The 18,197-nt window shown below is 42.6% G+C and overlaps 1 protein-coding gene across 1 annotated transcript in view; it reads right to left on the reverse strand.

The window, feature by feature from the left end:
- The window catches only part of LOC129710696 (14-3-3 protein gamma-B), a 43,400-nt gene extending 28,638 nt beyond the window's left edge, over positions 1 to 14,762 (reverse strand). Inside the window, exon 1 of the mRNA XM_055657869.1 lies at positions 14,475 to 14,762. Coding sequence (XP_055513844.1) covers positions 14,475 to 14,561 — 87 coding nt within the window. The 5' untranslated portion in view covers positions 14,562 to 14,762. The remainder of the gene's footprint in view (positions 1 to 14,474) is intronic.
- Between the last annotated feature and the right edge of the window lie 3,435 nt (positions 14,763 to 18,197).

The following is an 18,197-nucleotide window of genomic DNA, read 5'->3' on the forward strand; positions in this document are numbered from 1 at the left end:
CATACATTAACATAAAACACTGTTGATTTCTCATTTGAATATGATATTGAAGGTGGACATGCGGTCCCTCGATGCTAGTTCTCAGAGCACCTCTTTTAATCCTATTCCTGTGTTTATTCACTCATCAAGAGCTACACTGAAGGGGTATCGCCGACCTACACCAGTAATAATTTAGACTAGTCAATTAACCTACCGACACGAGAAGTCACACATGGTAATAGAGGCTGTGCAGACTCCACACAAACTGTAACCAAGGTCAAGATCAAACCCAGGTCACTGGAGGTGCGAGCCAGCAACTGATGGATGGAGATAACACTGCCCATCACTAATAGAAACATAGAAAAATAGGTGCAGGAGTAGGCCATTCGGCCCTTCGAGCCTGCACCGCCATTCAATATGATCATGGCTGATCATCCAACTCGGTATCCTACCTTCTCTCCATACCCCCTGATCCCTTTAGCCACAAGGGCCACATCTAACTCCCTCTTAAATATAGCCAATGAACTGGCCTCAACTACCTTCTGTGGCAGAGAGTTCCAGAGATTCACCACTCTCTGTGTGAAAAATGCTTTTCTCATCTCGGTCCCAAAGGATTTCCCCTTTATCCTTAAACTGTGACCCCTTGTCCTGGACTTCCCCAACATCGGGAACAATCTTCCTGCATCTAGCCTGTCCAACCCCTTAAGAATTTTGTAAGTTTCTATAAGATCCCCTCAATCTCCTAAATTCTATAATAATATATTTATACGAATTATAACTGAAAGAATTTTGTATTGATCTGGATTAGGAGCAAGGCAAAATATACAGTAAATTAATGCTTATATTATTTGGTTCTTTGCATTTTCATTTGTTCATAGGAATTTCTAAATTATTTCTGCTGAAATGTATTAGCCAACAGGATACATTTCTAACTGTCAGGATTATTTATAGTTGTTTAATGAACATTTTCTGGTGTGAAATATTCAAGGGGCATGATGAATATCTTGTGGAAGAGCAGATTAATTTACTCATCCCATTGGAGTACACAGGATACACGGTTGCCAAGTCTTGATTTATACAAGTGCATGGGGAGAAATAGCCCAAATCCACATTCCCCTCACTATCACATGGAGCTCCACGAGGATAGCAAACAGTATTCAGAACAAGATGGATAGTCACAAGCTTCAATCGGATATATTTGTAAGAAATTATACAAACGTTTTGAAATTGTCGATAGGAGTTGAAGTTTGGAAAAGTTGGGGAAAAGAGGATATCGGTAAAAACACAGTTGAACAGGTTTGCAAACAGAATAGGGCTTGCTCCCTTACACACGTCCCTCTTCTCAATATGGGGCTACAACAAACTGTTACGTCCCCAGCAAGAGAACTCACTGTCAGATGTGAGAGAGAGAGCGAGAGAGAGAACGAGAGAGAGACTGACTCGATTTAGGTGGTTAACAAAGAAAATCAATGGAAGCAGCTGGCCATCCTGTGGCTGGTGTTTAATGTGCCTCAGAGATTATAGAGGAAGCCCCTCCTCCCTACTCATTGAGTGAGTGGAATTTGACTACTCGCAGTCAAGCTGTATTGGCCGATGCATGCTCAAGTTACACCTGGTGTCTTTTGGGAACAAACAGGTCAGTGGTACTTTTCCCCATGAATTCATGCCTGCATTAAGACGGTCTTTGAGAAATGACACAGGTTGAAATTAAAGAATGGTTTTCTTCAGCTGCAAAATATTTAAAAACAGACTGATTCTTATCCTGAAAAGAGGATTAGAACATCTGCAATATCTCATGGGACGTGTTCCACTTTAGATCAAGTGACCCACTTTGTATAATTGTATCTCTTGATTTATAGTCCTGTGAAGTTGTCCCTGTGACCATGCACCTTTGGAAGTAGATCAGATCTCTTCTCTCAGTTCTTCCACTGGATTTATACCTTTGGGCGTTTACTATATTGCTATAACGCTCATATTAAAAATCTCAAACATACAATTGTCATTAATGCCAAATGACTCCTTCCCACAACTTAACCTAAACTACGAGTGGCAAAATAATGATGGGTTCATTTACACGGTAAAACGAACCCTGTCATTTGTAATTGTAAACTAGTTATATAAAAAGAGATGTGATGACTGGTGGAATCGGATTGATTACTTTAATTACATCTGTATAACCTTTGAGCATGAAAGTAACCATAGTTTTTGATAGCTCTTTGAAGTAATCCAATTAATGCTACTCCACATTAACTCTATCCCCTTTCAGCGGGTGGCACGGTAGTCGAGTTGCTGGCTTACAGCGCCAAAGCGTAACCCGGGTTCGATCCGGATTACGGGTGCTGTTTATATGGAGTTTGTACATTCTCCCCAAGACCTGTGTGGGTCTTCTCTGGCAGCTCCGGTTATCTCCCACACTCCAAGGATGTACAGACTCGTAGGCTAATTGGCTTTGGTAAAATTGTAAATTGTCCCTAGTGTGTGTCGGATAGAGTGAGTGCGCTGGGGTCGCTGGTCGGCACGGACTCAGTGGACCCAAGGGCCTGTTTCCATGCAGTATCTCTAAACTAAACTGTGCCACAATCCTACATATCTTCATACCCACCCCCAACCAGAAAGCCCTGTCTGGCCTTTATTCAATTTCATTTTGACATTATTGAATTGCTTCCTGGAATGGAGTTGCACAACAAGTTTGTGAAAGAAAAGCATCTCCTCCACCCTCCAATCCTTTTGCCAGTCATGTTTAATCTACCTTTCTTGGTTACTAATGTACCTGCCAGTGCAAAGGGTTCCATATTTCATCCAGGCAGAGCCCTTAATAGTTATAAAATTGGAGAGGATTGATTACATGTTTTGTTATTTTTAGTAACAGTATTTATGCTCAGTATTTCTCATGGGAACAGGCAGATGTCTAGACAGATTAGTTTGCTATATGTAAAACGATGGTAAAATGCTTGATGTTTCAGAGTTCACCCAAGATGTAATCAAATTGGCAAGAACTCCAATGACACAACATGCGTTGAATAAACTGAACTAATTTCTTGCCTTCAGATTATAAAATCCAGTAGGCCATTCTGCCCATGACCACACAGTAGCTCAACAAGGTCATGATCACTTTCCTGTACAAATCCCACCTCTCATTTCCTCTACATCTAAAAATCTATCTACTTACCTTGAATACACTCGCAACTGGGCTTCCAGGGCCCTATCGGATAGAGAATTCCAATGATTCACTGTACTGTAGATGGAAGCATTTCTTCTCATCAGTCCTAAATGGCTGGCAGTGGTTGTAGACACAAATAAAACATCACTGCATATACTGAGAACATCCATTAGAATTTGGATTTCAAAAGGAACATATTCCTCACAGTGGCTCAGCACTTCAACTCCCCCCCCCATTCCGAAAGTAGCTCAGCACTGCAACAGCCCCTCCCATTCCGAAACCCAAGTCTTTCCAGGTGCGTCAGAGGTTCACCTACACCTCATCCAACTTCATCTATTGCATCCGCTGTTCTATGTGTCAGCTGCTCTACATCGGTGAGACCAAGCGTAGTTTGGCGATTGCTTCGCCCAACACCTTCGTTCGGTTCGCAATAACCAACATGATCGCCCGGTGGCTCATCACTTCAACTCCCCATCCCATTCCGAATCCAACCTTTCTGTCCTGGGCCTCCTCCATGGCCAGAGTGAGGCCCACCATAAATTGGAGGAGCAGCACCTCATATTTCGCTTGGGTAGTTTATACCCCAGTGGTGTGAACATTGACTTCTCCAATTTCAGGTCGTCCCTGCTTTCTCCTTCTTTCCCCTCCCCAGCTCTCCCACAACCCACTGTCTCCGCCTCTTCCTTTTTTCTTCCCGCCCCTCCCACCCCCACAGCAGTCTGAAAAAGGGTCTCAACCCGAAACGTCGCCTATTTCCTTTCCTCCATTGATGCTGCCTCACCCGCTGAGTTTCTCCAGCATTTTTGTCTACCTTCTTATTCCTCACTGGTATTTTTTTCCTTGCACTCTCCATTGTACTTGTGTATGGCTTGACCGTACTTGTGTTTAGTATATTTGACTGGATCGCATGCAAACAACATTTTTCACTGTATTGTGGTACGCGACTATATACGTGCCATTGCAGGAATTAGTCTGGTGAATCTTCACTACAACTCCTTGGGCCACAAATAACGTTTGCAGACCAGATTGGTACTCAGTGTTTCACATGTAATCTCAAAGTCCTACAATTCTTATATTGACCGAGACCTCTGTTCTCTGGCACTTGATTCTTCTTGCAATAAAAGCAACACATCTCTGCCTTAAAATTTGTTGCTATCACAAGTCTGTGACTTGACCGTCTCTCCGCATATCAATACTTTCCAATCTCATCACCTCAAAAGACATTGGCATCCAGCAGATATCCTGAGCAGATAGAGATGAACATCCATTCAAATCATTAAAGACTAAACAATGCTGGGCCTCAACAGTATTCTTCCGGGTTCCCCAAGGTCACAGTTTCCCAATTGAAAACAACCTTTTTGTTCCTATTGTTCTGTCCTCCAACCACTCAATCGGCACAAGTGTATTAATCCAACATGCTTTCATTTTGTTTAATGCAGTGGTGCAGCAATAGAGTTGTTGCCTTACTGCGCCAGAGACCCGGGTTCAATCCAGACTGCGGGTGTTGTCTGTACGTAGATTGTACATTCTCCCCATGACCTGTGAAGTGTTTTCTCCAGGAGCTTTGGTTTCCTCCCACACTCCAAAGACATACTGGTTTGAAAGCCAATTGGCTTGGCGAAACTGTACATTAACCATATAACAATTACAGCACGGAAACAGGCCATCTCGACCCTACAAGTCCGTGCCGAACAAATTTTTTTTCCCCTTAGTCCCACCTGCCTGCACTCATACCATAACCCTCCATTCCCTTCTCATCCATATGCCTATCCAATTTATTTTTAAATGATACCAATGAACCTGCCTCCACCACTTCCACTGGAAGCTCATTCCCACACCGCTACCACTCTCTGAGTAAAGAAGTTCCCCCTCATATTACCCCTAAACTTCTGTCCCTTAATTCTGAAGTCATGTCCTCTTGTTTGAATCTTCCCTATTCTCAAAGGGAAAAGCTTGTCCACATCAACTCTGTCTATCCCTCTCATCATTTTAAAGACCTCTATCAAGTCCCCCCTTAACCTTCTGCGCTCTCCAGAGAATTAAGACCTAACTTATTCAACCTATCTCTGTAACTTATTTGTTGAAACCCAGGCAACATTCTAGTAAATCTCCTCTGTACTCTCTCTATTTTGTTGACATCCTTCCTATAATTGGGCGACCAAAATTGTACACCATAATCCAGAATTGGCTTCACCAATGCCTTGTACAATTTTAACATTACATCCCAACTTCTATACTCAATGCTCTGATTTATAAAGGCCAGCACACCAAAAGCTTTCTTTACCACCCTATCTACATGAGATTCCACTTTCAGGGAACTATGCACGGTTATACCCAGATCCCTCTGTTCAACTGTATTCTTCAATTCCCTACCATTTACTATGTACGTCCTATTTTGATTTGTCCTGCCAAGGTGTAGCACCTCACATTTATCAGCATTAAACTCCATCTGCCATCTTTCAGCCCATTTTTCCCCATTTTTCCAAATTATCTATTCTGCTAATTACATCCACACATTGTCCTTAGTGTGTGCAGGATAGTGTTAGCGACGGGATCGCGTGGCCCGAAGGTCCTGTTTCCGCGTTGTCTCTCTAAACTAAATTTCTTGTGACACTTTATTGGATTCCTGAAAATCCAAAAATAAAACTTCCACTAGTTTCCCCTTTATCTACTCTGCTAATTACATCCTCAAAAATAAGTTTCGTCAACTTTGATTTCACTTTTATAAAGTCACATCGACAAGAAAATCACACCTGGTTGTTGTTCATCGACTTTGGATCTAAATGGATGCTCAACATCCTCATCAGCAGACTTCAATCAGTAAAGGTACGGTGGAGTAGCAGTAGAGCTACTGCCTTACAGCGCCTGAAACCCGGGTTTGATCCCGGCTATGATTGCTTGTCTATATGGAGTTTGTACGTTCTCCCCGTGTCCTATGTGGGTCCAATGGAAAATTGACCCTAGTGCATACAGGGTAGTGTTAATGTGCAGGGACCGCTGGTTAGTGTGGACCCTGGACCCGTAGGGCCTGTTTCTGCACTGTATCTCTAAACTAAGCAGCACTTTCTCCTCGATGACCATCAACACAGGGGCACCTATGGATGTGTGCTCCGTCCCCTGCTCTTTTCTCCGTGGTGAATCAGTGGTATCCATTGCATTAGACGACAATGGAGGATAGGTCACTGGGCAGTATTAAGGTGAAGATTGACAGGTTCTTGATTAGCAAGCGTGTCAAACATTACAGAGAGAAGGCAGGAGAATGGTGTTGAGGGGGAAAGATAGATCAGCCATGATTGAATGGCAGAGTAATCTCAATGGGTAGAATGGCCTAATTCTGCTGCTATGACTCAAGAACTCATGTCCACAATCGCGTAACCAGACATGGTCCCAACAAAATCTTTAAATTCGCAGACAATAAGCAAATGAATAATGGGCAATGATGAGTCAGGGAGGTTGATAATCTGATTGAATGGTGCCAGAACAACAATCTTTGGGAAAACGACTATGTAGGGTCACCATACCTTGGCCCCTTGTGCTTTTATAAATAAAGCTTCACAAGATCACCCTTCAATCTCATATACTTCACGAAATAGTGTTAGGCTGGCCAACCTCTCCCCATAACTTGGCCGTTAAGTTTCCATACTCTATGGCCAAGTTATGGGGAGAGGTTGGCCAGGCTAACAATATTTCTTGAAGTATATGAGATTGAAGGGTGATCTTGTGAACAAGATGTCCATTTACACCAGTCCCATATCTCTAAACCTTTCCTAGAACATCCGTGTGATCTGTTTTTGTTTTTTGCCAGATTATAGATGTATTCCACTTTTCTCTTTCGTTATCAAAGTTTTGGTCTTTCTTTGCTGAATTCCTAAAATCTTTGGTTGTGTCCCTTAAAACAGATCATGGATCTGTTGCAACCCACATATTTTTGAATTTTAGCAATTCCATGTTACCTGTGATTGTTTTCCCAATCTACCATAACTAACACTCATCTTGTATGTCGCTGTTTGTTTTGTTTAGACCCAAGGCTAAAAATTCTATTGTGTGATCAATCTTCCCTAAACCTCCCTTAGCGACCAGCTCATCCAATTGTTTCCCAATCTGCAATATTACACATGTTCCTCATCCAGAAATTCATGTACTATAGATTCAATTATATATTTTCTGGGTTACCGGGAAACTGACACTCAAGACCAAAAGGTCAAGCTTGTGATATACCATGGCATGGCGAATGAAACCAAAATGTCAGCAATGCTTTTAAAATTAATGCCATGACTTCCTGTGACATTCAAAATGTGATTAGTCTCTTCCTTTAAACAATTACAAATGGCCTTTACAACATGGACAAAATAAGATTCTGATATTTATTTCACAAAATTTAGTTAACAAGATCTAAAGAAGATCACAGTTCTACAGTGTATGTATTACCTGGGTAGACCCAAGCAATGGTACAGTTGCCTGATGCAATGAATCAATATTATTCCCAATCCATACAATTATCAAATACTGAAACCAATTTCAAATATCTACAAAGTAGAAGGGTCTCGACCCGAAACATCGCCTATTCCTTCGCTCCATAGATGCTGCTTCACCCGCTTAGTTACTCCAGCATTTTTGTCGACCAAATATCTACAATGATACTTTACTACCATAATCAGTGGTTACTCATACTCTCACAATTCAGCACATGAATGAAATCTAAAACTAAGAGGATTTTTTATTTTAAATATCACCTACAAAAGAAGCATTTGCAGCTTTACAGCATTGTTCATCGATGAGCAGATAATCAGTCACTTATAGAGGAAGCGGTCACCACTTATAGAGGAAGCGGTTTCTGCCTCAATACTGAAGCAGAAACAGGAACTGGCCTATGTTGCAATGTTCCACCCAACACAAATCTTTTTGCTTTCTTTTAGATGCTGGACCACTTGCCATGCATTTTTATGAATGGGTAAAACGATAATGGCAACAAACTTCCATGCTAATTCTACCCAAAGCAAAGGTAAAATTGACATTGCCAACCATGGTTAAATTCGGAGCAGATTTTTTTAATAAAGGGAACACAAAATACCATGGGTAGTAACTGAGAAATGTGTGATCAGGTGTTTCAGTCAGCAATCAATGTCCCAACTTATTTTACTCACATTAGCCAGTTCCTAATGGTCCATCAGTTATTTTATGGAGATTTGTCTAGTTCCATTTTAATTGCCACCTGCTCCCAATCTCCTCAGAGAATAAGTATTAAACTACATACGAGTTTCCTGCCTTTTGTTCTACCCAAGCTTGAGGATGATATAAAAGCTGAGATCATTCTGTCCAGATTACCTCAGCTGGGATATTAGAGCTTAAATAGAAGTTAAACACATCTCCTCCCTGGCACAAAACAACATTGTAAAATTCCAGGAAGCATCAAGAGGAAAATCAGTAAGGGCCTGTCCCACTTAGGCAATTTTTTAGGATGTCGTCAAATAGTCGGCGGAGTATCGCCTGAATGGTCGTGAGTCGTCTCCACAGTCGCCCAAAGAGTTGTTGCGTTTTTCTGGTCGCCGCTGGATTTTGAAATGTTCTAAACTTTTCAGCGACAGTGGGCTTGTCGTAGCTTGTCATCTCCTGATGTAGGTGCTGTCATAGGTTGTCGCAGGATGGCGGAGGTTGTCACCAGGATGACGTGGGTTGTAGCCGATGCTGACTTTGGTGAATTCCATTGTCATAGTCATCTAAAAAGCGACTTGCTACGACTATGACAGTTATCAGCGGTCGCCTAAAAAAAAAAATCGTCTAGTGGGACCGGCCCTTTAGAATGCTTTTCAATAGGAACCACTGCCTCTCTAATCAGATGACCCGCAAATTAAAGGGACAAAGAAACTAGTTGCTGTCAGAATTCCTTTTGAAAGAACAACCCAACCACAATTTTTTCCTTTACATTTTCATCCTTTTATTTCATTATAATGCTTGCATTGATTATAGCATCTTTACCCAACACTCATACCTCACTCAAAGCCTAACATACAAGAGTGAAGTGGAATTCATCTCATTAAGCGGGGAGCAGTACTACGGAAGTACCAGCAACAGCTGGATCAGTGAACCTTCTTCGGTGATGAGCTGATGAAGATTAGCAGGAATCAGATGACCACCACCACATCATTTCATTCTGGCAATGGATCCCTGAAAACTAGCAGGAAGTGAAATAGTACATCGGCATCTGATGGTTCATATACAAGTTAAAGCATTCCAATAAAGGGCCTCCGAGTAACTGCACTGGAGTGTCGACATAGCTTTATGCACAATTTGATCCCACTGAATTTTGATGAGAAACAATACTCCATGGCCCCATTATACATTTAAATAAGTAAAAGTATCCAGGTGTGGTTCATGGCAGACCCCACTACATAAATATCAATTTATATCCCAATACATTCCCCAGCCATTCAAAGTTAGACAGTTACCATACAATTTACCAGCCATCATCCACTTAAATTGCATATTTGAACAATTAAACATATTTTTAGGAAAGAATCAAGATTTTTACAAAATCATGCCAGGAATTGATTGGGTACATGCAGAGTCTCTTGCCCAGAGTAGGGACATTTAGGACCAGAGGACATAAGTTCAAGGTGAAGGGGAAAAGATTTAATAGGAATCTGAGGAATAACTTTTTTTTTTACACAAAGGGTAGTGGGTGCATGGAACAAGCTGCCTGATGAGGTAGTTGGGGCTGGGACTACCCTAATGTTTATGAAACAGTTAGACATGTACATGGATTGGACACGTTTGGAGGGATATAGACCATGTGCAGGCAGGTGAGACTAGTGTAGCTGGGACATTGTTGGTCGGTGCGGGCAAGTTGCACCGAAGGGCCTGTTTCCACAGTATCATTCTAATAAAGAGAAGTATCGCTGTCACAATGGAAACAACCGGGGTAGCTATGCGAAATATTCAAACCAGCTGAAGTCACCTACCAGGGAACACTGAAACACCATGACTCAGATTCCCCCCCAAGTATGCCACCTGTCACTACAATTAAAATAGTCACAATCATTCATGTCTCTCCATTTAATGGGACCAATTATGTACATTTGCACAGCAAATTACACATGTGTAATACGTGGAAAAAGCTGAATGATCACCAGAAAACAGCAAGCTATGAAAGTCTCTCTGCAGTATCGGACTGATTTCTGGATCAGATATTCCAAGGTTGTGGGCATCAGACAAGAAAAATGGAGTTAGGGCCAAGATCAGATCTGCCATGAATGGTGCAGCAGGACGAGACGACCCAATATTGTACTCCTGCCATTTCTCACCTCCCTGTCAAGCAATTAGTTCTACTTTCTGGCCACACATTTTATTTCATCATGTTTCTTGGGTTGGTTGGTTGTCACTAACAAGGTCCCGACTCAAAACGTCACCTATCCATGTTCTTCTGGGATGCTGCAAGGCCTGCTGAGTTAGTTCAGCATTTTGTGCCTTTCTTTGGTAAACCAGCATCTGCAGTTCCTTGTTTTTTTTACAGGTCACACAAGTCTCTGCTCCTGGTCTCATTTTGAATGTCTCAACCTAATCAAATCCCACCTTGGCCAGCAGTAAGGGAGATGCCCTCAGTCTGTAGGGAATTGGAGCCTTCACCCAATGCCCAGCAGGAAAAAAAATCCCTTCATTCCTAGATGCAGAAATGGCAAGCTGGAGAACAAAGTTTAAAGTGCACATGCATACTGTACAAACTAATATTAAAATCAAATGATGAACATTGACACCCCAACCCATCCATTTCATTTAGTATTTGCATAATTATGAACATTTATGATAGAATTACAATTCCAGCAGCAGCTTCCCTCCATGGAGAGTTATCTGTTTATAATTATACTATACTACCCTTCTTGACTTGACTTGATTATACTATACTACCCTTCTTCAGACGTCTCGACCTGAAACGTCACCCATTCCTTCTCCACAGAGATGCTACCTGTCCCACTGAGTTACTCCAGCTTTTTCTGTCTACCTTTGGTTTAAACCAGCATCTGCTGTTCCTTCCTACACATAGTTTGAAACAGGTTCTCTCTCCCCACCCACAAACCTAAGCATTTCCAACATGTTGTTATATTTTAAGACTTTTGCATCTGCATTTTTTTGCATTCGTTTGAGCAAGAAAAAAGTTCAACTTTTACTGTAAAATAGAACGTCTTTTGCTTTTGAGAAATGGCTGCATTGTCCAATCCCAGATGTGTAGGCACGATTTTCAAACGTAATTCACTTTCAAAATGATTCATATCAGGGTGCGGTGTCACTGATTCATCCAAATGGTCACTGGGTTTGGCTACACTTATGACTTTATCACTCGTTTGCTGAACTCAAAACCAACTTTAGTATTGACAAGACACAATAGCTTGACATGTTCAGTTCAAGTGTGAAGCTCAACGAGGATATTTGTATCTTATCAACATGTCTGCAAAAATTGAAGCAATTTAAACTGACCCATTGAGAACCAGCCAAACAATAAATGTGCTAAACAAAAAGAAAAAACATTTCAAATTAACATCTGTGATAATAACTTTTAACACAATTATGGTAACTCCCAGAGCTTGTTCATGCTATGTTTTAGGAACACCTAAATCCTGCATCCATGATAAAAGTAGTTTGTCAGTCGGACTGATAAACTGAAAGGTCGCAATCCGAAACGTAAACCTATCCCTTCTCTTCAGAGGTGCTGCCTGTCCCGCTGAGTTAATCCAGCTTTTTGTGTCTATCTTCGGTTTAAACCAACATCTGCAGTCCCTTCCTACACAAACTGTTGCACGGGGTGAAGTGTCGTTATTTGCAAAATCATCGCCCAGGATAAACCCATAAACCAGTGTTTGTCACTTACAACTAATTGTTCCGACTAATGATTTTTTTTTGATTTGCCTTAAAGAGCAAGTCGCCATCATGGACCAGGTGACCTTAACATTTGCTTAACACTTAAGTGTTCATGTGCTCTCCAGTTTTATATTTTGCCAAAGGTGCAAAGAGTGAGACTTTTCTTAGATTACTGTTTTATTTCACTGGATAATAAATGTTATCATGTGTGCTTTGTGCAATCTGTTTTTCATTACTCAATGTCACAAACTGCCACACCCATGACTAGGCAGTAATGGCCATCAAGCAACCTGGTTTTAAATGTCAAAATCCAATCCTCAAATGTATAGTATACGATTATCACATATGTGCATTTATACAATAGGAGTTCTGATAATGTTATCATGTTCTTATTAATGTTGAAATTACACAGTTTTTAATTTGAACAATACAAGATGCATCAGGATGCCAACTTTTTCACCATCACCATTCAAACCGTATCATTTTTGGGAGATGCTATAAGGGAAATCTGACTTCGCCGCAGGAAACCTCAATTTTGTAGGTAATAACATTTTGGGAAATGATTTAAGTTGTGGCAGCCTGGCAAATTCTCCATGATCAGACCAGTTAATGACACACAAGGATGGGTCTAAAAACTGACAACTATTCAGAGGCTGTAACAGAAAACGTGCACAGGTTCATTAAGGTTTAGCATTAAATGCAAGAATCTGCTGTCGTGGTGTGTCTGAACCACATTTCCCTCCTCCTCCCCCAATCACCGAACGAGCCGAGACACACTCGTTAAATGTCAGTCTGACACGAGGTGTCTGGTAGCGGTTCCACAAACCTTCTGCGGGATGCACCGCACTATCACATCCCAGTGTAATGCCGGGAGATTCAGAGGAAATTACAAGCATAGATCGGTTAAATACACCAACCCCACCAATATCGCAGCAAAAAAGGGCGTGGGTAACAACTGGACATTCAAAATTTCAGTATATAAAATAGTCAATCCGACCATGCCACGGTTCAAGTCGATTTACAAGACATCCTCTTGCTGAATAAATGCGTCCCGTGGCAATAAGACAACTCGTTTTGCCAGAATACTGTTAAATTGGGATACGTTCGATGGCTTGTCATTTCTGAATTGAAACACGAAAAGGAAACGTGACTTTACAAAAAATAAAATGTGCAGAGACAGAATGCGGCTGAGAGGGCTTTGATGGGCGTACCTAACACAGCAAAGAAACAAATGGTGCAATAACGGCACGGGCATGCGGAGCAAAGACTGCGCCACTCCCAGCGCCACAGAAACCCACACGCGTCTCCTCCTTTTATTCGCAAGAGATCGGCCCATCACCAGCAACCGGCCGCTAATACAAACCACCAGTTAATACAAACCAGAGTGGACTGTCACCCTGGGGTAGTTTCCCTTGGGAGATGAGGATACCTGCAGTGTCACACCGGCAGAATGTTCCAGAATTGTTCCCTCCCAGTTTATTGTGTGCTTTGTTCGCTGTCAGGAGTGGATCTACCCGGGGACCGACAGCATGTCACTGGAGAGGGTAGGGTAGGGGGCATGGACAATGGACCGCTATGGGGCTGGGTCCCTTACCGCCGCTGGCGGCTACAGACCCGGGCGAGCCCCTGACACTCGGAGGCGAACGCGCCTTTTTTTTTTAAGCTGCACTCTGTGTGTCTACTTCAAGATCCCCAAACGTGGAGGTAGGGGAGTGGGACACTAAAACAGGGGGGGGGGGCAGCCAGAGAGCTGTTTTTCCACCGTGAGGCTAGTTAGCAAAGCCACGCCATTCGAGGTTTTAAATATACATTTCAGCTGACGCCGCGGGTAGGAAACCCGATCAATGATGCTCAATCGAAGAAAGCGCCGAGTTGGGAGAGACATTTCTGGCCAGGCACCGCCCAGCCGGCGTTATCCGCATTCTGTTGTTTTCTTGCCCAAGATCTCGCCCGTATATTCACAAGCACAATGTGGCCGCAGCCAGACAGCCCACTGTACAATTAAACATCATTACCAGAGAGCTAATGTCAGATTTATCAGGTTGATAGTTAAGTAGTCGCAAATCTAGATATACCGGAATTATTGATTATTTGATTCATCCCCACGATATTAATTTAGATATATATAGATAGATAGATATACAGGACATACCCATATATATATATATATATATATATATATATATATATATATATATATATATAAAGAGAGAGCGAGAGCGAGAGAGAGAAAGGTTAGTCCCCTCCCATCGTGGGCCCAAAAATGAAATGTCAAATGAGCTGTACTAAGCTTCATTCATTACAAACGGGTTATCGCGTTGCGGCATCGCCCAGTTATGTACTGACTACAAGCAAAGGAGGCTGGGAAAGGAGAGGGGTAGGAGAGAGATCAGAAAAATAAAAACGCGATTGGGAGATGGTGAGGGGAGAAAATAAATAAATTGAGGGGGGGGGTGTAAAAAAAATAAAAGCCACAAAGACATACCGACTTCATTGCTGCTGCCATATCGTCGTACCGCTCGGCTTGCTCAGCCAGCCTGGCTTTCTGCACTAGCTGCTCGCGGTCTACCATGTTTGCAGCGAATACTTTTGCAATAAAGAGGTATGGAGTGAGATTTTTTTTTGTGGGGGGAATAAGCGGTGAGCGGCGTTGCTTTATTCCTCCTGCAGCAGGCTGGGCTGGGCTGGGCTGGGCTGGGCTGTCCGTCGCTCACACCGCTACCGCAGCCGGTGCCTCCCAGTCTCACGCCGGCAGAACACCCCCCAACATTCCGCGCTGACGTCACTGCCCATATATAGGCGTCGCGGACGCCGACGTCACTGCCCTTATTAGGGGGACCGCCCCGGATTTCCTCTTTTGGAGACTAAGTAGCGAATGGGTGTCATGTGCCGGCTGGTCGCCCCGCCCACTAGCGCTCCGCTCCACTGCAGTGGCTTTCATCAGCCCGCAAATGAAGGGAACTACATTTCCCAGGGACGCCCAGTGCAGATTACAGTGTCTGCGCTGCCTCGCCAAGGCCAGCAGCAGAATCAAGGGCGAGTCGCACCCCGGCCACTCCCTCTTCTCCCCTCTCCCAAAAGGTGCAGAAGTGTGAAAACGCACACCTCCAGACCAAATATCTTTGCTCCAGACCCTCTCCACCCGAAATCATACCTATCCCTTTTCTCCAGAGATGCTGCCTGACTCGCTGACTCGCTAAGTGCATACTCCAGCTTTTTGTGTCTACCTCCAGATTCAGGGACAGTTTCTTCCCAGCTGTTAGCAGGCAACTGAACTGAACCAACCAACAAGCGGAGAGTAGTCTTGAACCATTATCTACCTCATCGGGGACCCTCCGACTATCTTTGATCGGACTGGCTTTATCTTCCACTAAACGTTATTCCCTTATCATGATAGACACAAAAAAACTGGAGTAACTCAGCGGGACGGCCAGCATCTCTGGAGAGAAGGAATGGATGATATTTTGGGTCAAGACCCTTTTTCAGACTTCAGATTTTGTGTCTACGGTTTAAACCAGCATCTGCAGTTCCTTTCGACACATTCCCGTATCAATGTAACTGCGTTCAAGAATGAACTGCAGATGCTGGGGAATCGAAGGTAGACAAAATTGCTGGAGAAACTCAGGTGGTGCGGCAGCATCTATGGAGCGAAGGAAATAGGCAATGTTTCGGCCCGAAACGTTGCCTATTTCCTTCGCTCCATAGATGCTACCACACCCGCTGAGTTTCTCCAGCAATTTTGTCTAACCTCACTGTATCTGCACACTGCAAATGGCTCGATTGTAATCATGTATAGTCTTTCCGCTGGCTTATTAGCCCACGATAAAAGCTTTTGTACCCTGGTACATGCGACAATAAACTAAAGTGAACTGAACATGCGAGTCCAGGGAGACCTCAGTCAAACACATTTGGCGGGAAGAAATTGGAACGAGTCGCTACCACACCCAGTTTCAGGAAGGCAAGTGCTAAATATTAGAGTAACTCAGTGGGAAAGGCAGCATCTCTGGAGAGAAATGGGTGACATTTCTGGGAGGAGGGTGGATGTGCGGTTAGCGTGGTAAGAAATGGGTGGGGAGAATGGGAATGGTGGTTGGAGAGGCAATGGACAAGGAGGGAGGAGAGGTGGTTTGGGGGTGAGTGAGTGAGGGTTGGTGTGGGACAAAGGGGAGGCCGATGGAAGAGAAGGGGAAGTGAGGAAAGGAAATAAAAGATGATGGAGTAAGGAGGGGGGAGAGGGGGAGAGGGAAAAAGGCTGGAGATGGAGAAGTACATAAAGTACTTGCAAGATTGGCCAGTTTCTTAAGAATATGCCGCGCAAACCCATCCCAACGAGCTCTCACCTGATAGTAGATGATAGTTAAAATTATGCCAGGGATTTAATAGAAATCAATTTTTTAATAGAGAACATACAAAGGCATTTTCTTTCCTAGGTAAGAAGGATGCTGATTTAAGATGGTTTGCAAAGACCCACAGGGAAGGGAAAAAAATCTCAAATGCCCTGCCTGAAATGATAATGGAAACAGATTATTTAGCAACATTGCAAAAAAAAATGGTTATTTAATTTGACAAAGACATGAAATTCTGCTGTGGGGAAAGCAGAACACAGTAGTATAGTTAATTGAAGAGCTCTTACAAAAGAGCTTGACCTATATGATGCTAAACAATTAATCTGAAAGGCAGTTGAGTCATGATTTACATTCTGCGTTATAGGTAAAGTATTAAAAGACGAATCAATTAGTGGTGATGTGCATATAATAGATACATTACAGTACATGGACAAATATATGCCAAAAAGTCAATTTTACACGTAAAATTCTTCAGGTCATTATAGAAATAGTCTGGAAGCTGTAGTACACAAAATGCCTGCTTAATTGGTATTAAGGAGAGGACCTTTACCATTTTCTTCTGCAGTAGCAATTTTCTTACATGCAAAGAATATAAGAGTAGAGCTAAGTCTGTGCTCTATGTAAGCGTGCGGTTATAACTATGCACAACGTTGAGAATGGCACGTTTAACATCAAATTTTCTCTGTAATCTCCTGCCGAAGGAAGAGGTAGTTCTCAACAGGAATTGTTGATTTTTTTCATTCCTTTGTTGAAGGCTGCCAATGATAGCAAATAGCTAATTCTTCATCAGAAGAATATGGTTAGCTGCCTTATGAAGTTGATGCTGATCTGCTGGGATTGATGTGGTAAGGTGATGGAGAATATCCAGCTCAGCTCCCTGTAGACCCAGTGGTCTGTGGTGAACATTGTCTCTGTAGATGAGCTTTCCAAGGTCTCCTATGATCTGCTCATCTTCAGCACTCAGTAACATCAATCAAGTAGAGTGGTAGAGGAGAATGACAAATCGCCATCTTAAATCAGCCTTGCTTTAAGAAAAGGTAGCAGACATTTGAGAAAAGCTGGGATTTAAGTTGGCATTGTGTGTATAAGATAATATGCATTAGGCCAACTAGTCAAGTGAGTAAAGATTCTGGTCAAGAGGTACACAAAAATGCTGGAGAAACTCAGCGGGTATAGCAGCATCTATGGAGCGAAGGAGATAGGCAACGTTTCGAGCCAAAACCCTTCTCCAGCATTTTTGTCTACCTTCGATTTTCCAGCATCTGCAGTTCCTTCTTTAACACTTCTGGTCAAGAGCCTTGACATAGACTGCTTCTCTTCAACTGATGCTCATTGACCTGTTGAGCGCTTCCAACATTCTTTGCCTTTGTTAATAAAATGTGGTTGGCCTGTGAATAAACAACAGTTTGTTATTTTTACATTCAAATCATACTGATGACAAATTTTCAGGCATTGCACTACTACTGTGGTCACCCGGGAGGAGGTGCACATTGGAATAAAATCGGTTTGGCAAAGGTAAACGTTTTGCCAAGAAGTGAGGTGGCAATTTTAGCGATGGGGCTGAGAGCAACAGCAAATGGCAGTGCCTGATGTTTACCGGATTTTCACCAATACAACGCCATTTTTGTAAACTTCTCTGAGCAAATCCCTAATTCTAAGTTCAGTTTTTTGATCTGATTATTCTCCAAGAAAAATTTGCCATTTCAGAAGTAATTACAGTCTCTCATTAAACACACAGTGCTGCAATTCCCAGCAAAAACTATTGACTAAGGTTGGTTTGTTTGTGACTTGCAGGCTTCAGTGTCCCTAAATTCATAAGTTATTGGAGCAGAATTAGGCCATTCAGCCCATCAAGTCTACTC

This window comes from Leucoraja erinacea, chromosome 28, assembly GCF_028641065.1.
Source record: "Leucoraja erinacea ecotype New England chromosome 28, Leri_hhj_1, whole genome shotgun sequence".
Lineage (NCBI taxonomy): Eukaryota > Metazoa > Chordata > Chondrichthyes > Rajiformes > Rajidae > Leucoraja > Leucoraja erinaceus.